At 41.8% G+C, this 20,041-nt stretch overlaps 1 protein-coding gene across 5 annotated transcripts in view; it reads left to right on the forward strand.

Moving 5' to 3' along the window:
* EBF1 (EBF transcription factor 1) overlaps positions 1-20,041 on the forward strand; it is a 317,608-nt gene that overhangs the window by 17,015 nt on the left and 280,552 nt on the right. For all 5 annotated transcript variants that reach the window (XM_054037974.1, XM_054037975.1, XM_054037976.1 and 2 more), the window contains exon 6: positions 7,360-7,428. In XM_054037974.1, the coding sequence (XP_053893949.1) occupies positions 7,360-7,428 (69 nt within the window). The remainder of the gene's footprint in view (positions 1-7,359; positions 7,429-20,041) is intronic.

Here is a 20,041-nt window from a genome sequence, read left to right on the forward strand (position 1 = left end):
GAAAGACCCCAAGAGCTCTGTGTAGTGCGAAAGCTTGTCTCTTTCACCCACAGAAGTTGCTCCAGTAAAAGATACTCCCTCACCCACCTTGTCTCGCTTTGAAAGAGTAGGAATTATAGAGACTTTGATGCATTAATTTTCCTATATGTACTTTTTTTAAAAATTGGAGAATATACACACTGCTAGATTTCAGCCAATGGACCAACACCTATCGACATCTAAGATTTACACTCATGTCAATATATTTTGACCGAGATAAAATGTATTCTGTTATTGGAATGCTGAAAAATATGACATTCAAATGCAGTCTTCCCTTCTATGAATGCAGTTTATGCTAGTTCCTAAAATGCCTTGGCTCAAGCTCTTTATTATGATTGTCTTCCTTTACCCCTAGTTGCTTTCTGTGTTTTATCAAAAACACAAAGTATGGGGTAGAAAAAAAGTTCTCAGACCATTGCAGGCAAATGTTGCATGCCTGATAGGGAAAAACCAAATTCAAATTTCATACTGCAAATGTTAGAGATTACGATTTTCCTATAGATTTGTAAGGGGTGCTGTTTGTTTACCAGGCTGCTTGACCCTATTACACAAATCTGTCATCTATTGTGTTGCTAACACTCCTTTAAATTGCAAATCTGATGCTCTTTAGGGGACTCCAGGAAAAAAACCATCTCTCTCCACACCATTCTATTTCTCTTGATTTCTTGCCTGTTGTAAGTGGAAGTTGGGATGTGCTGAATTTGCACCAGGGGTGCAAATGCAGCCTCAATTATAAGCATAAAATTAGAGTCTGTTCCCCATTAATCAGCCCACCTAATTGCTATGCACTACCATTAGCCATATGGTGTGAAAGACAGCTTGCTCTCCCTAAGATGAAATTTCTTCATTTCAGACATGAAATAGTGAGGGCTCTGTATTTTAAAATAGCTTGTTTTAGATATTTAATTCCTAAACAACTTTCTGCAGTGCTTTCTATCAAGACTAACTGCACAATAAAACTTTGCATTTATGTGACAAAAGCTGTTTATTTATAGTGTACTAAAGCTATGGGGTGGATAAGACCAAGAATTCAAACGTACAGGAGAGACCCTTGACTATTGTAGAAAAAAGTGAGTGAGTTACATTTCAGGTGTTTGTTTATCTGTAGGGATTTCATTGTTCTTTGCAGATTACAAAATAAGGCTGTTCTTTTGGCTGACATGTTAATGGTTGAGAAGAATTCATGGACTCAATGGAATTTATTATTGTTATAGGCAGCGCAGGTAGGGACGCCGATAGTTAGAATTGCCTGACACTTTCCTTTGTAAAACCCTGTTTTCAGTTGCTTATAACTTTGGTAAAGTTGATTACCGTTCAGGCTGAAATTCCCTGTGCATAGTGAATGGCTAAGGCTGTATTTTTGGGAAAGTTTAAGCCAGGGATTGGCAACGTTCGGCACACGGCTCGCCAAGGTAAGCACCCTGGTGGGCCAGGCCGGTTTATTTACCTGCTCACATGGCAGGTTCGGCCGATCGCGGCCCCCGCTGGCCGCGGTTCGCCGTCCCGGGCCAATGGGGGCGGCGGGAAGTGGCGCGGGCCAAGGGATGTGCTGGCCGCGGCTTCCCGCCGCCCCCATTGGCCCGGGACGGCGAACCGTGGCCAGTGGGAGCCGCGATCGGCCGAACCTGCCGCGTCAGTAGGTAAATAAACTGGCCCGGCCCGCCAGGGTGCTTACCCTGGCGAGCCGCGTGCCGAACGTTGCCGACCCCTGGTTTAAGCTAATATGGCTCTGCCATTTCCAAGAATGAAGTTAGGGAAAATATGTTGTTTTGTCCATGTTAAAAAAATTACAATTGTTGTGCTGAGAAACTCTACCATCTCCATGCCGTGGAGCAGGGACTTGAAATTAGGCAGCACGGTTGCCTTGATGTCAGACAGCTGCCTTATGCCATCCCCATGAAAATCCACCCATATTTGGCTAAGTTATCAGCCTCTTGAAAAAACGCAGTTTGCACATGCTCAGTAGAGACTTGTTGAAGTTTGGCATCTAAATCTCGGAAGATGCCATCTGCACTGAGCATGCTCCAGCCCCTCACAGCTCCCCCACCACAGCCCAGCTGCAGCTCTGCTCCCATCCCCGGTCGCGGCCCCGGCCCAGACCCACCTCCAGGTGTGGCCCAAGCCTCTGCCCCCTTGCCTCTGTCTGCGTCCCCCATCCCTGAGCTGCAGCCCCATTCCTGGCCCCAGCTCCGGGAGGGGTGAGGGGGCATGGACAGGTTTGGGGACGCTGCTCCAAAACAACTGAGCGTGCTTCTGCGTGAGAATCCATGGGTTGAGTGGGACTTGGCCTGCAGTTGCTCCTCCTAGCTGCCAGGGGCATCCATGGTACTGAGTTCCAGGACTGAGAGAAGGGGGAGTATCTGTCCTGTGCTCTCAGTAGAAAACCCACCCCCCCACCTCACCAGCACCTGGAATCGAATCCATTATTCCTGAGTCTCAACGTTGTATTGCTGTGAATCCCACTGCCAAAGTGTCTGTCTCCATCTCCCTCTAGTGGCGAGTCTAATCTGAAGATAACAGCCTTCTACTGCTACTAGTTTTTCTGTTAGCTCAAGGGGTGGTGGACTGTGTTGTGGATCTAAGGATCCTCACCCTGCTGATGACCCATGTCAGGGTTTCACGTGAGACATTTTTGTTTTTAAATTTTTAAACTTTGCTTAAAAAAAAGAAAGAAAAGGAAATCCATCCTGTGCCGTGAATGAGGCAGTTCACTCTGGCTAAAGCAGTGGTTGTGATTGGGCTGTATTGGGCTAACTAGAGAACATCGGCCTGCTCTACTGTTGTTAATTATTATTATCAATAAAAACCCATTGTTCTAGTGCAGTCCATGTACGCAGCGGTTTGCACACAAGGGATACGCCGTGTTCAGGGCTCCCTAGTGCTAAATCTAAGGGCTGGATTGCACGGGGGGTGATGTGGAGACGCCCACCTGACTCCAGAAGAGCCAATGAGCAGGATTGTGCTTTGGGAGCTCTTCTGCATGCCAGGGTAGTGCAGGAAGCACCCATCCTAACAGTGTAGCCTGCTGTTCCCTTCCCCCACCCCCCAGCCCTTTCCATGGGCAGGTGCAGAGTGGGGAAGGAGGCCAAGACCCTGCCTTCTCCCCATCCCCTTTAGGGACATGGGCGGCCCCTAGGAACCATAGAGGGACTAGCCCTTGTGCTCCCAAGTGCAGGGACTGTGATGCCAAGAGGCCCATCCATGGCGTGTGCAAGGGGAGGAGGCTCCCTGTATGATGCTCCCGTCCCCTTCCAACCGCACGATGGCCAGTCACGGCCTGGCCCTCGACAAGGGGAACATCATCGATGATGTTGGCCAACAGCTCAAGGGAGGGAGCATATAGGTGGTTGGTGTGAAGAAGGCAGGAAGGATTGCTGGAGGAAGGAGGCTATAAGGAGGGGAGAAATGGTACTTGGTGGATGGGAAGCAGGAGGGCTGATCTGGATGTGAAGAGAGCAGCATCTGTCTGATATAGAGAAGGACGAGAAAGCAAAAGGAGCAGGATGAGCTAGATGAGAAGGATACATTAGCACACTCCCTTTTTCCTGTATTCAGGTCAGATTTGGTTGGGAGCCTCTTAGGGGCTTCTTTTTTAATGCATGTTAAATCAGAGAGAGATGCAACCATCAGACTCTGGGTACCACTTCAGAACGGGCACTGGTGTTCTTGCACGGTGTTGAGTTTACACGTGCCCAGGTATGCCAGCACTACTGTGACGCATCGTACAAGCTGCCTGGCCAGTGTCCCATATGGACCTCCTCGAGAGGTCAGCGGGGGGAGAGTTGAACCTCCGTGCACAATGTTTCTTCTTGGTTCTTCATAAGAAAAGCGTGTTTTAAAAGTGACCCACAAGGGAGGAAAAAATTGGGATTGTGCCCTTTCCCCGCATTCATTATGATTATAAAGAAAAGTTTTTCTTTTCTTTTTTAAAAACAACAACAACCCTTTTGTACTTTTTAACTTTAGAAGCATCAAGAATGTCAAGTCTCACCTTCCCTGTTTTAACCAGAGGATTTCTTGGAGGACTCAGCTCCCAATACTCTTCTCTTTCTCGGTTCTCAGCTGAAGGGATGAGGGAGGTGGATATTTAGCACAGACAGCTGTCATCCCAAGTGTTAATTAGCTATTAACAAAACCCAGAGCGTTTGAATCAGACTGAATAAAAAAATCACTTCTCATGTCAGTTTATGAGGTTTCAAATTGAGGCTTTCTGTGATGTCTTAATTCTCCAGTTGTCCATAGAAAAACCGGGATAGACAATGCTTGAATTTCTAATATAAAAAACAAGTAGGGAAAAAATCTAATTAAAACCCAACATTTTGGCCCTTCCTTGTATTTCACTAAGCTGCAAGGAAAAGGGCACAGAGCCATTATTTTTCACCTTCACATAATACACAAGGGCTGCATTCGTCCACTCTTACTCCTGTTTACTGGTACCTTACTGCCCAGGAAATCCTATTCAGTGGCCACTCAACAGCAAAGCAGTGTTCCCCAGACCTTTCAAGGGGAGCTTCCCTGCAAGGAAACAAAACCAATCCATTCCCCCGTTAGCCTTAGTATGTATTAATCCTCCCCATCTTCATTTATGCATCTTCGCCCACCTTGGCTTGTTCTTTACAAGGGGCCTCTTCCAGGGGCATGTCCCAACAGTAGAGTGAGGTGTTTGGCCCTGATCCAGGAACTTGTTCCATGTGAACAGACCCCCCTATTGGGTAACATGTGGGCACTGGCAGAGTTGGGGCCTTGAACAGCATAAGTAAGAGTGGCAGATTCTGGCCCCATGGGCCAGGTTTTGGTACCCTCACATTCAGTGCCGGCTTGCTCTAGGAATAATCCTTTTGGCCTTGGTGGGGCTACTCACGGGATAAGGTTCTTCTAAACGGCCCTGGTTTGCGTTAGTCACAAGAACGGTGTGTCTTAACTTGCACCAACTATGCTTCTAATTAAAATTTAATCATTTAAAAATATTCGTGGTTTTTATTACTTTGTTTTTGGGTAAATTTTGCCATCCCACATATTCTAGCTAAATTCCCTTTTATAAACAAAAAAGGGGAAAAAAAAGTCCCCATGACCTATGAGCTTATTTTATTCGTTCCTAAATTCTGATCTATTTTGTGTGTCGAGGCTTTTAATTTTGTTGGTGAATCAGTTATGGGGTTGTACTGTAAAATGAAACCGCTTTTGGGGCTGTCCTAAACAATGTGACTTGCACAGAATTGGACATCCTGCACAGGCATTACCTGTGAAACGCTTCAGTCCTGAATAGTGGCCTTGAAACTTTGACAGTGAAAAGCATTATGTATTTTTTTCCTCTTTGAAACTTTTTTTTTTCCTGTTGGAAACCACATTTCAACAGGCTGGGTTTGTAAAGCCATTTTTTTTTTTTTTGTTATTTTTAGTGTGGCTAGTGGCTGTATTGCTAGTCTTGGTGGGTTACTGTACATTATTCGCTCTATTGTTCAGCCGCATAAGAGAACCTTTGTCATACTCCCAGCAGAGCTATTTATATAGTGTGGCATTTCTAATGACTGCTTCCTGCGCTGGTGTTCTTCCACATTCCGCAGGAACAAAATAGTCCCTCTTAGATGAAGTAAGAGGAGCCGCAATTCCTACCAGAACCCTAATCCTGAATGTTGAAATTGAAAATTGGCATTTACAGAAAGGTTTGTTGTATATGGTGAGGCTTGTCAGTCCCAGTCAGTTAGGGTGACCAGGTAGCAAGTGTGAAAAATCAGGACGGGGTCAGGGGGGGTTATCGGCGTCTAGATAAGACAAAGCCCTGAATATCGGGGCTGTCCCTATAAAATCAGGACATATGGTCACCCCACAGTCAGTAAGTCTGCCAAATACAGAGAGGGGCCATCCTCTGTGGCGAAGGTGGAAACTAGGGGTAATATAGGCAGAGCCATCGCTAGGGTACGACGAATTGGTGCGACTGCTTCAGGCCCTGAGCTTTTGGGGGGTCCCCAGAGGCCGGCATGGTGGGTCTCAGAAGTGACGGAGTTGTCACTTCTGCCCCGGGCCTTGCACCGCGCTAGGGCCGGCCCTGAATATAGGGGACCCCAGCCCTAGATCCACACACAGACAGGTTCCTCCATGAACAGATCTCCACCCCGTGACGTGACAGGGAAGCTTAGTCATCGCAGTGGCATTGTCAGCCCAGGCACTGCTGAGGTGACAGTAGGGATCTGCGTCGGGGGTGAGGAATGCGGGGCAGGCCAGGCCTGGGCTGCACTGGCGTCCTGGTTGTACAGAGACAAAGTTCCCCTATGGCCTGAGGCTGTGTTGTTTACTTCTTTTACTCCCTTACTAAGGGGAGTCATGGGGGTGGGGTTGTAAGGGGGAATCCTTGGTGGGTGGATATTTATGTTCTGCCACTAGGGAGATGAAGGAAGTGGGTAAGAACCTGATTGGTTACATGGGACTGCTCATGAGAGTAAGAGCTTTGAGGTTTGGTTCCCAGGAAAGTCCAGATCCATCTCTAACTAGTTACGTCCTGGAGAATTTTCTGCCCTAAGCAGAAATGGGTATATATTGTGTGAGAGATCATGTGTGATATTTTAATGAGTCAGGCTCTTAATAGACAATAAGCCCTGACAAGAAACCATCACAAACAACAACTTAACTCTCTTCGGAAACAATGAGCCATCTTAGTTCAAAAGAATCCAAGTCTCAAGGTCAGCAATGGAGCAATTCTTTGGTAGAGGGAGCTTACGTTTCACATGCCTGCTTTGTATCTGACCTAATACAGGGCACCAGCCAGCAGCACTGTGCTTTCCATAGTACTATTAGCAATCATTAAAATTCTCAGAAAACTTAGAGAAACAGATACACTCAAGCATAAAAAGCAGTAGCCAATGGCGTTTCTGTTTTAGCTTCTCTGCTAACAACAGTATTTTAAAAGGGGAAAATATTGTGCTGGGAATTTCTACTTCCCCTGGAAACCAGTAGTATAATATGAGCACCAACCCAGATGTTAAAATTATGTGCACTGGAAAAATAGCCCACTCTTGTTATTGGTCTTGATGTGTGTGTATTGGCCCCATGAAAAGGGGTAGACCACACTCCCCGTTTGAAGTGATCCATGAACTATTGTTCGTGAAAGCGGGTGAAACCCCTTTCTCTTTATGTTTGCCGTTACTAACCAGCTGTGCAAGAAGTTAAACATAGTAATTAACCCATATGTGACCCACTAAATTCGACTGATTTCCAGACAGGGACAGAATGGTAACTCTAGCTTGCAATTTGAACCTCCTGTGTTCGTAATGATGATTTTACAGTGTAATGGTTGCACTAAATCCTCTCACTTTTGCTCTGTAGCCGGTGTTGTGACAAGAAAAGCTGTGGCAACAGAAATGAGACTCCATCAGATCCAGTGATAATTGACAGGTAAGGACCGCTATTGTTTCCTTCAATTTTATTTTATTCCTCATTATAATGAAACACCTGCACGGTGTTGCTAATGGGAAAGGGGCTATGTGTATCTGTGGATGAAATTTTGTTGTTGATACCGAATTCGTTGCGCTGTGCAATTGTGATTCCCATGGAAGGGCCATATGGAATGTAACTGTGAGACCTGCTCTTTGGAATGCTCTAGTTTTCGTATCTGATTCATGTTCATAAAGGGGATATTTTTCTTGCTGACTTTCTGTGGCTCAATTCACATGCTGTGCCAAGGAAGCTTCAGGAATAAAATAATAGTTTGTGATTTATGGAATGTGGTTGGGTGCTTATAAATATTTAACTTTAATTTGAAAAATGTTTGAATCATTATCACTTTTAGCTCCAGTAGTTCTGTTGGATGCAATCCATCTACATTTTAAGGTTTTTATTTATGCATAAGAACAGTTTAAAAAAAATCTGCAAACTAAGATTTTCTCCAGTTATTTTCTTTGGTTGGAGTGCTATTTTGACTATATTGTCAGTTGATTAATTCATTTTGCCTGTCTTAATTATTGTGTTTTTAAACAGATCCATATTACTAATCTGACATGACCAAGTAAATCACTGTAGAACGATAAATCTGTTTTAGTTGTTCTGAGCAATTTGCAGTCTGTTTGCAAATTATGCAAAGTTGTAGCCAAATAGTCATTTTTATATTTTAATTATTGAAATTCATTGTACGGAAACATATATGATAAACAGTTTATTAGGTGGCATTACTCTGCGAGAGTTAAATGGCCACGAAGGACTGAAACTGTCTGTCATCAAACAGGGAAAGCAATGCCACGCAGTAATCAGTGAATACAGGGACCCTGAAGGGAAACTAACCTATGCACAGGAAAGGCAGAGTATAGAGTATAGTTCTTCTTTGTCTTATTGTCTGAGTTAATGTTCGCTATATTACGTTCAAAATACCTTCTGTGCTGGAGTGTCCGTTTTTATGAAAAAAGGTAGAGTCAGATCTGTTCAGAACCACATCAAAACAGAATTATATAAAAGAGAACATAGCAGAGAGGCACCACTTGGCATTGTGCTTAGGCAGGCTTTCAGGGTTATGTCTTGTTTGAGTTTGTTAAGCAAGTGCATGCTTTGGCAGCTTAGAGAAAACGTTTTGGTTTGTTACAATATCTAATCCTGAGATCGTTTTAATCTCAGAACATATATATTTTAACTATGCAGCCGTTCACCTGATATTAGAATTAGGTGACACCAGGGGAAGTAAAAGAACACATATAAAACCACATCTCTGTAGAGATCTCTCTAAGTAGGCTGCAGAGTTGAACAGTATAAAATAGGGTGTTCAAGTGGCATTTTGAGCTACACGAAAGCTACAAAATTCACATGCATTTCTCATTGTACTGAAAAAAGAAATGTTAAGATGTTAATAGCTGGTTTACAGAAATATTTTGTTTAACGATCCAATATGCAGAGCTGTTAGTTGCAACTCATTTAAACTGTGACCCTACAGATTTTCAGCAGCTTTAAGGGAAAAAAAACAACAAACCAATTATATGAAAAAGTGGATTTAACTTCCTAGTAGTGATCAAATTAGCAGTATTTACTTAAACTGATACAAAGCTTGCAATTTTGAACACCAGGTTTAAAAAACAAGTTGAATACTGTTTAGATTATAATATAAATCTTACCTTGCCACCCGCACTGAACCCCCTTTTGCTTGTGAATGGGTTAAGCTTTTAAGTTCTTCACTTGGTTTTAAATTGTGACTTTGATACAGAAGGTTGATACGAGTGTGGTTTGAATAACATTTGATTTTGACCTGTTCCTGTGGGTTGCAGTGGGATAAGAAATTTGACTCAGCAGTGCTGTAATTAGCCTTCCCTGTGTTTTTGAACCAGGATTGTGTTACCTGGATTGCATTAGTGTGGCTTCTATTGTTGCCGCTTTGCATCTGTCCCAGTAGGGTACTTAAAACCTTTTCTTGGCCGTGGCTAGCTCAGACAATTTAGGCCAAATAAGTATGTGCTTTATACAGTTAGTGGCTTTAGTGATGTTTCTTGTGACATTTATCCTATTCATTTTTTTTCCTTTTGGTTTGAAAAGTATAAAGACATCTATATGGAGCTGCTATATCTTAAGAGGAGTACTTTAACAATTGTTGTAAAAAAATGTCTGCACAAGTCAGAACATGTGTTTAGTTGTACTTGTTGTCACTTCTGCATGCATAAAATCTTAAGCTATTGTGTCAATTGATATGTAAAACCATATTTAGCTATTTTTATTTGCATGTGAGCTTGCAGAATTCATTTGACGTTTGGGCTAAAGCACTCCCACATGCCTTGCAGTCTGATAAAGCCTAATCTTTGAATTTAATCTGACTTTAACACAGAATCACCACTTAAACTCTTACCGTTTTTAAAGACAACCATACTTATATGAAAAATGCTGCCCTATCCTTCCCCCTGACTGTCTTTTTGATTGGTTATTCAAGAAAGCCATTTGTGGGATACAGATAGAGCAGTCTTTGTGGCTACAAAGTTAACTTGTACAATCAACTTAAAAGTTAGATTTTTTTACTAGATATTTAGGAAATATGGACTGTACCTGTTTATTTACTTAAAAGTGTGGTTAAAAATTTCAGTAGGTGCATGTGAGAACAGTCTAGAAAATTACTTTATATTTTAGTCTATTATAAAAGTGACCTAGAGAAATTTAGTGTCCCTCTCTTCTCTGAAGAGAGGTATAAATCTATTATTGTTAGAGACCAGTCATCTCAAGGAAGCTCATGGAAAAAACACAATGTATGTGGAATTATCTTTTTAGAATTGCCTGTATACTTGATCACGAACCCAGTTTTACATGTATCTAAACGAAGCTCTGTCACCAAGAACGAACTGTAAAAGGGTATTACTGTCACAACACAAATGCACAATGATTCCTGTTACAAGTGAAGCAATAGGCTGCACAGTAATCCTAGATAAAGTGAAAATGTAGCACTTGCTGGTATTATATTAAATTCTAGATTGATTTAACATTCAAATTGTAACTCATATTTGAATTTAAAATATTTGCAATAAAATTCCTGTGCAGAAATTGAATAAATTGTAGTTTTATTACCACACTAGATATCCCTGTGTCCTAACCTTTTTCCTTACAGTTATCTTAGTTCAATAAATAAAACCTCATTAGACTATTCCCATTTCAACGAGTTTATTAAATTTTACAGGAGTAATTAGCATAAGCTGTGCTAATTTTTCTGGAAGACTAATGAGAGAGCTCCCTAATTAGGTTTGCTTTGTAGGAATCAGAAAAGATGATAATGACAAAAGTCACATAGGGTGGAAAGTGGAGCTTTATATTATTTCTTGATTTGGGAAAGCCACTTCCGTATCTTGGCCCCCTTGCAAACTTTTTTTTAACCCACCTGACCATTGTGGATCTAGATATTCAATTGAGATACCAATGCTTGCTGTGCTTTTCTTTCCCTTTTATGGATGGATCTAGTAAACAGTAGTCCTGCTGGTTAAGATAAATACAGACAGTTGTTTCAATCTCCAACATGTGGCAGATTAACTTCAGCATAAAGGGTCACGTTCAGTCTACAGGTTCTATACGATTCCTGAAATCTGTCCTTACCGATTTTAAAAGAGGACCTATTTAGGTAAATTTCAAGATTGGTGTCTTTCTAGAAGATGCACTCTAGTTCAACTGTAAGTTGTTAGGCTTGATGGAATCCTTACCAGGTGAATTTCTATACTCTGTGCTTTGCAGGAGGTCCGACTGGTGATCATAATGGATCCTTCTGGCCTTAATTTGTGAAAACTTTGAAGTGCTTCATGTACTGCCATCTTTCCTTACATTGAAATGGACCCAACTTCTGAGGAGTAAATTGCATTTGTTATTTGCTTACATATTTTGGCCCAATCAGAGCTGTTGTCAATAGGCGTTATCGGATCGATCAATATTTTTCTCTTATCTATCTGGGATGCACCCAATCACCAGGGTGTCTGACTTGCTTACAGGTGTTTTTGAAATCGTTCAGTCTCTAACCTGAAAACGTTTATATTTGCAGGTAGGATTTCATAGTGCAGTGACGTGAAAAGAGGCGTGAATGACTTTCACTGCCTCCGTTTTACTGCTTTAAAAGTCATCGTGTAGTGGATTGTATTTTATGGGCCTGATCATCCTCTTTCATGCCAAAATGCCTTGCAGAGGAAATACAGGTGTGTTGTAGGAAAGTAGCACCAGTTATACCCTATTGCTTCCCCAAAATCTGCTGTTCAGGCCTAGTGCAGATGTGGCAATGAATGCATTTAACAGTAGCTTTACATGCCCAAGGAAGGTCTCTGAAGTGCCGTAAAGTCAGGTAGTTTATAGACGCTTTTCCATCATCAAAGAGGCGAGGTGATGTCAGGATGGGGTTTTTGCTAGTGAGGAAGCAATGGGTGTTTGAATGCAGGGGAATAGCTCAGTGCCCACAGAACCTTGATCGTGGAACAAGATGGTGGGGCACAGGCCCAGAGTGGCAAAGGAGATTTCAGCACATGCCAGTGACATTGGAAACAGTCTGAGATGGGTGCTAGTAACACCTAGCGAAGGGACATCTGTCCCTCTGACAACAGACTCTGTGTTCTGGTCATAGATGTACAAACAGGGGCCCAATCGGCTGTATCTGAACCCAGGTCCCATTACCAGCAGTGAACTGAACTGAACTAAACCACCAGTGTGGTCTACAAGACTGCGTTTTAAAGCTGTCTTCACCTGCCTTCATTTATGCTCCCTATTGGCCTATTTTTACATATGGCCAGTAGAGGAACACGGGGGATAGCCCTGTTACCCTGGGCCATCCCTCCATTTTGTCTCGCAATCAGGCATGGGAGTTTGATGGCAGTCGCTGCTAGGTGTATTTTGGGAGATAGGAGGTTTGTCTAACATGTGCTGCGTCTCCAGCTTGCCCTGCATCAGAAGGCACGATGCCTTTCATGGAAATGTAGATTGTTCAGTGGATAATGCGAGCAAGGGAGTCAATATTAATGCAAGTGTAGAATAAACTGAGAAGCCATTTTGGTTTCACTAATCCAAAATGAGGTACATTGTAGGAACAGAATAGTGGCAGTTAATGATCATATGTTGGTGAAAGGAGGATTGTGGCAAAGGGAATATAAAATATGTTACCTACGTGCACATGCATGAAGTAGGCTGTCTTGTCTGTCCCAGCAGTCTGAGCAATATCTCCCCTGCCCCCTATAAAGTTCTGCTACTCTTTTATCATGCAGACTAAACGCATTAATGTTCCATGCAAGTTCTCAGAAGGGACAGAATTCAGCCTAGATGAGTGAATGTTATTTGCTTTAAGCCCATTACTTGACTTTTTGAGAGGGTAGTGACCAAACACCACTCTACAGGATTTGGTTATGATTAGCACATCTGCAAAGTATTATCTAAAGTGTTTTTCCATGTAAATTAGGTGACCAAAAGAGTCTTGAACCTTCATAACATAAATGGAGGCTCCAGTCAGTACAAAGTTGTCACTTAGGAGAGTCAAATACAAATGTCTGAAACCCCTCCCCCCCATTAAATAGGCTCTAGGGGTACTCCTAATTGGCGTAGAAATGAACCCTGATGTGGCATCAGTCCTGCTTCAAATAAAATAGAATTGGGGGAGAACTTCACAGGGGTTTGTGCAAGAATTTTCTTTGGTTTCAGTCCATGTGGGTTGTGTCTCTCTCCCCAGCTCTTCCTTACCTGCACTCTGGAGTTCCACTTTGTGTTTCAACTTTGTATGAACCCAAAATCTCAAAGCAGAAATTGGCCTAAACCGAACGATTTCCATTTGTTGTTTGTTTGTTGGATTTGATGGATAAAAACAAAGAATTTTGTATGATTTCAGAACCTCTCGGAAACCCAGTTCCGAATTTCCAGTTGGTTTTATGTTGTTTTGGGTTTCTCTAAAATCACACGGCACTAATAGTTACTTGATTCTCTCAGTAATACTTTTGAATCTGCAGTTAGGGTTATGGGCTTTGTTTCGTTCAGATCTTATCCCTAATTATTATTTAATATCACATTAGTGTCCAGAGACTCCTGCCAGGATCAAAGCACTCATCAAAGTGCTACATGGTGTCCAGTCTCAGGTAGATAGATGGTCTCTGTCCTGAAGAGACTTTTTGCCTTTATATGGTTTAAGAATTAAGGGTTGTATTTTCAAAGGAATCCAACAGAATTAGGCATCCAACTTCCATTTCATTTCACCGTGATTTTGGCACCTAATTCCCTTAGGCTAGCTTGAAAATCCTAGCCTTGGTCACTAGGGGCCAGCATTTTCAGTGGGCATTAATTTTGGGTTCTCAATTTTTAGCAGCACACCCTAGGAGATCTTTGGCCTAATTTTTCTGAGGTACACCCCAAACTCCAGTTACATCACTGGGAGCTGCCCAGAACTTTAGACAACCAGGCCTCGGGTGTGGAAAGCCGGGCACTGTAAATTAAAGGGCATCAGCAAAATTTTTAGCTGACGGTGCTTGGTGCTACGGGCATGCTCAGCTCTCCCCCTGAAGTGAGCCATTCCCGGGAGAACTCAGAGCCCGCCTTGACTGGGGACTTTCCTTTGTTTCCATTCACAAAACTTAAAATGTGCCCTTCATACCTATCGATTTCTTAGTGCTAACTGCTACCTCAAAGTGTGTCGTGGAGCAGAGAGGACGTGCTCAGCCTAGGGAGTTTTCTGAGTCCACACAACTCAGCATAACTCTCTCCTTGTTTGGTTGGGTTTTTTTTGGAAGAGTTTTTGAAAATAAAAAAATTCAGAAATATTGTGTTATCTCAACTGTCGCTGCTGAGGATAAATTTACCATCCTTTCTTCACCCCCTGATTGATTTCAACATTTGCTGTCGCAGTGGGAATACACATGCGATTGCTAGGAACGAGAGGGGTATAAAATGTGTTTGTGGAGATTATACTAAATTTGGCTGTAGATTGGCTAAAATTGTTTTGAAGATGAAATGTGTAGCCTGTGTCTCTGGCAGCTTTTTGTGCAGCAGAATGTAACCGAGAGCACAATCCTGCAATTGCTTATGCAAACGAGTAACTTTCAATGTGCGAGCTGTCCCGCTGACCATCACATGCATCACGGTTTCCAGAATTGGCCCCTAATTTAATAAATGAATGACAATCTGTATGTTTGCATTTTTTTGGCCACGCCTGCGAAGATAACCATGATCTATTCAAATACCCTTCACTACACTGGAGATATATCACTTTAACACAACATACTGCTAATAAATATAAAATACAGTAAAAAGCAAGTAGTGGTTTCTATGTAGATCGTAGCTGGAGTGACATCCTAGAAATGTGTTTAACGTAGTGTCTGAAACAGCTGCATGTCACGTAGTAGAAACGATAAATTCTGGTATGAGTTTTCTCTTTTCCTGTAGTATCAGTTTTTCTTCTGTAACAGTTCTGGAAAAGTACAGAAAAGCCATACAAAGTTTCCAGTGTGTCACATTAGCAACTTTGCAGAGGTAGTTTGTGATCAGAATATATTAACTGTATCAAATAAGTGTTTGCTTTTTTTTTTGCGAAGGACAGTATTTTAGACTTTTAAAAAGTATCATAAATAGTTTTCTGTTCTACTTTTAAAAGAGAATGTTGCCATATAAAAGCAATATTTCTGGAGGTTTTCATTTGTGCTTTATATGAAGCAATTATTAAAATATTTTATTTCATTACCCTGAAATTATATCCTGGACAGTGAGAAAGTGACCCAGTTATACAGACTTTCACTGCAGTCGTTGAAATACTGCAAACAGTGCTGTTTTGTCTTTAGTTTCTAGCTGCCTCTAAAGGTAAAGGCCGATGAAGATAAAAACCTAAGAAGGGCTATTTCTCCAATTACAAGGCTTTGTCCTAGAGAAAATAAAGGTTTAGACTTATAGTATTCATTTATAACAGAATTATAATTACCTTAACCTGGCAAAACTGAATCTGAATTTTTTTAACAAGATATAGCAGAAGCAATCCGTGAATTCTGCATATTCCATGTCCTCTCTTATTAAGGGCACAGATTTGAAATGCAATGAATCTAATTCGGGAGTGGGGGGGGAATCACAGTGGCTGATCAGTGTAACACACACCATGTTTGTAGTGGGAACAGAGTGGTCCTCGGTACACTTTTGGACTCTTTTTCTTTTGACGGTGAAGTGCAGGGTTCTCTTTCCAGCAATACAGGGCAGGGGAAGGAACAAAAATAAAATAAAATGTAATGTTTTAAGCAGACAAGCTGGCAAATCTATATAGCTTTATAACAACTCAATAACCTCCAAAATGGCATACTGCAACTATGCCATCCAGCTAACTGTTTGAGACACAATAGTTTTGTAATATAATATAAAAAGTAATAGTGTTAGCTAACACATCTTTAATAAGATATTGTCCACTGCTCTGCCATATGCTACAGAGCAGGCTCTCACTCCGTGGGGCTTTTGATTCTTCTCAATAAGATTATTTCAAATACTCTAATCCTGAATCATTGACATGAATACAAAAGCCTAGTGACATCTAATAGATGCCTCTTAGCTTTGCTTTTCCTCTTGTTCCTTTCCTTTTTCTTCTCTTTTTACCTGACAAAAAGCTTCCAGATACTTGGGCTCTGTCTCTCAGTAGCAGCATGTGGGTCTCCTCATGAAATATAAAGGAGGAAAAAGGACTGACATAGGGCTGATAAGCCATAGAGCAAAGGACCATAGATTAAAAGTAAATGCCAGTAAATCCTACCCTGTACACTTGTTCTTTTATTGTTTTCTTTAACACTTTCAGTGCCAGGGAGAGAGAGAGAGGAGATTTTGTTTTTAAGGATACAGGGTATTGTATCCTAAAATCTTTCTGTGTAATCAGATTTAATTGGCTGATTTCTCCCCCCCCCCAACATTCTAAATGTTGTTATGAAATGTTCATTTCAGCCACTAGGATTGTTCAGTCAGCTCTGTGCTCAGATACTTTTTTAAAAAAGTGATCTTTTCTTGCACAAAAGAAAGTCCGTCATACCAAGCCGTTGTTCCCCTTCAGAGGGGGCTTTCATCTGAAATGAATTTTTAAAAAATATTAAAATAACATTCCTAGATGTCTGGTAATGTATTAATAAGTTCCCTTTTGATGACAGGGTCTTGCCAGATTGGCTGTTTGAGTCAGGAACTCCTTTTCTTTACTTCACTGTCCTCTTGGACCCTTCCAAAACTGTTCATGAACTGAATATCAAAAGCATTTTTGGAAGAGTTTTTAATACAGGCTATAGTCAGCGGCTCTACTGGGTAAAAAAAAAAACATTCACAAGGACTGAAAAACCATGGTTAGATCAATTCTTGTAACATCAGATGGTATTCAAAAAATCATTTTCAGTAATTTTCTCCATCATTGTGTAGGCTGCCTTCCAGGTTTTTTGACTGGAATAACTATCCACTCCTATCCAGTTGGATTCTCATCATTTTTGTAATCTTTATGAATATAATCTTTCAGTTAGACTTTTTGGCATCTATATCACTACATAACCATTGGCTGACATCCCAGGTGTTAAGTCGCTTTGATAAGTGGATGTTAAAAAACATATTACCGAGTTTGTATTTTGTAGAAGGATGTCACAAGAAGGGGAGAAACGTATTCCATTGTCATTATAAAGTTCTGTGCTTCAAAAGAAGACGAAAATTAGCCATGCTTGGAGCTATTTAGCGCTGATGTAAGGATTCTTCCCAACACGCTCCATGTTTCTCCGCATGACTTCAGTCTTGTAATGGCCAAGTTCTGATCCCAGATGCATCTCTTGGAGAAATCTGCTGCTACCTGTGTGCTGGCATGAGCAAGAGCAGACTCCAAGATACATTCTGATTGATGCCACTCATGTAAGATTGGAGTCTGGCCCCACGTCCAGATGTGCAATTTTACAAAAAAGATACCCTGTGGATTCCCACTGTAATACTAAAGAGCCCACTTCTTAATCCAGCGCTGGATTCTTCTTGGTCTAGAGCAGAGACATTGACACCCCCCCCTGGAGCCCTCCTTCCATCTAGCCGGCCCCTCTGCTATTTAGCAATATGGAGATGTCAAGGAGTCAGGCCCACCCTGACACCTTTTTGTGATCTTCCTTGGGGGGTCACAATCTCCCGGCTGAGAACTTCACAATCTGGAGCTCCTTACATTTTGAAAGCCTCTCCATAGAATTTGCTTTCTTATTAACGATCAGTCTGAGGTTCCCTTTCGCTCCACGGCATGGCATTAATGACTCTGTGGGTTGTACACCTCCTCAAGGAGTGGAGCAGTGGGCAGCTGTGTGGCGGGGGGAGAGCCCGTGGCAGCATGTTTCCTGAGGGAGCCACTCTCTTGCCACTAGGTTGGCCTTGTCCGAGGCTTCGTAGTGCTAGGCGCTGTACAGTCACATAGTAGAGACAGACTCTGCCCCAGCAAGCTTACCATCTAAATAGACAAGACAGTCTCTTGGTTACATCGAGCTACTTTGTTTTAAAGCCTAATTAGTCCAGCTTCAGGAATAGCTCTGGCACTCTGGAAAACTTAATACACCACGCTCTGGCGTAGGAGGAAAACTCCTAGATAAAATCCGTTATGCGTAGGAATTGTCGTAGCTTGTAAACCTTACGCTACGAGAGAAGTTCCTATTTCAAAAGAGTGCCGCACTGTGCCAGGGGTAGCTTAATTTGTCAGAAACTACCAGAGTATTAATACAGTAGAATATAAATACCTTAAAAACAATTAGGGATTTCTAATATTGGAATATTAATACCCTTCAAATCATCGAGGGTTTCTAATGCCTGGAGTATTAATATCCTTAAAGGCATTTGGGCTTTGTAAATGTATGTTTCAAATATTTTAACTAACTTACTTAGCTATTTTTTCTGATTATTAACTCTTGGAGTGTATTCATAACAGAGCCAGCCCTGTTCACATTCTCAGCCATCCATGTGTGAGAGGGGAACATGCTATTAGTTAATATTTGTGTTGCTGTAAGTGGCAAGATTTTTTTTTTGTAAATCTGAGATTGTTCTGGGGGAAATAAAAGAGAATTTGGTGAATCCTTTTTTGCCATGGTAACACAGTTATGTCCCATTAGTCTGTCAAATATGAAACAAGTTCCCAACTACAACACATTTAAACAAGCCATTGTTTTACACAGCCCTGCAGAAGGTTGGAGCGTGGTCGCCTTCTACCTCTCGCATGCAGTTATTATATTCATGGGCTGCTTTAGTTATTGAAGGGTTAATGAATTGCAGTCTGCTCCTAGCAATCCCATCATGTGCCTGGTTGACTCTGAAAGAAGGGGCTTGCAGTTGCCTAATGGGCATCCCTTCCCAGCTTTCTCGTAGGCCACCTGGGCAGATGAGATCGTGCACAGTCTATCCCTAGGACACAAAATCCAATCAGGCGTTGCCTCTTCTGGTCTCAGTGACCTGTATGCTAGGAAAGGGAAAAGAAACTGGGGAGCTAATCATTGGTAGGCTGCATCTTTCTGGCTTTAGGGGACTCGTATCTCTCCATAAGGAAGGAAGTTTTCCCTTCATTTTCAAGATAAGGTGTCATTCATGAGAGCAGTGTGCTGAACTAATCAGGTTAATTGAGAGGCCCTGAATAGCACTCGTTGAGCTGATCTCGTCTTCCTGTTAAAGGCAGATAGTGCAGACAGAGATTACACACGTTTTAAACTCTTTCTTGCCATCTCTGAGTTCTGTGCAGAATTCAGAGTGGTGAATGTCATTAGAGACAGGAGCCAACCAATTTATTTTTGGTGTGAAGAAAGCATGATTTATATGACGCACATTGGGCCAGAGTCTCAGCTGGTATGATTCACATAGCTCCATCGAAGGCAATGAAATGATGTCTGGTGAGGATCTGACCCACTGTTTTCCGAAAGACCCGGTGGACTAATATTGTCAGGGGACTGGTTTAAGTTTGACATGGTTCTTGAGTTTTGTTAATATTTAAATTATTTTAGACCTAACTCATGGCAGGTCTGCAGGAAACATTAATTTTGAAAAGATTTTGTCAGTGTTTGAAGCAGATACTGTACCAATTGTTTTTATTGCTGTTACAGTATCATTTCCCTTTAAACCCATTCTGATCGCTGTGGCTACACATGATTTTATTCAAGTTTACCAAAACCCTCCGCTCTTGCCAAATTAGGAACATCCAGGCTCCAAACCTCATTCTAATCTTCCTACTAGCCGCGATCTATTACATTTTCTTTGCAAATGTTATAACCATTAGAGGAGAGGAGAGTTAAAAAAAAATTCTATAAAAACAGGACTCTTTTTTTGCCCTTCTCCAAAGCTAACTGGTTGTTAATGTAATTTAAACAAGGTCATAGGTTCCCCTATTTCCCCCCTCTTCCTTGGAAGTTTCGGGAATGACTTTAATTATCTCTACAGTCAAATTCTCACTGCTGTCCCTGTGAAAGCGTGTAGTCATGGATTGCTGGGATTATTTTCTTTAGCACTTGGGGAATAGAGAAACTGGTTGTTTCAAAATTAGAACCAGCTGGGTTCTCATAGCTATCATTTAGGGAAAGACGCTTGGCACACAAAGCCGTAGCCCAGGTTAGTC

Source organism: Malaclemys terrapin, chromosome 8 (assembly GCF_027887155.1).
Source record: "Malaclemys terrapin pileata isolate rMalTer1 chromosome 8, rMalTer1.hap1, whole genome shotgun sequence".
NCBI classification, from domain to species: Eukaryota; Metazoa; Chordata; order Testudines; family Emydidae; genus Malaclemys; species Malaclemys terrapin.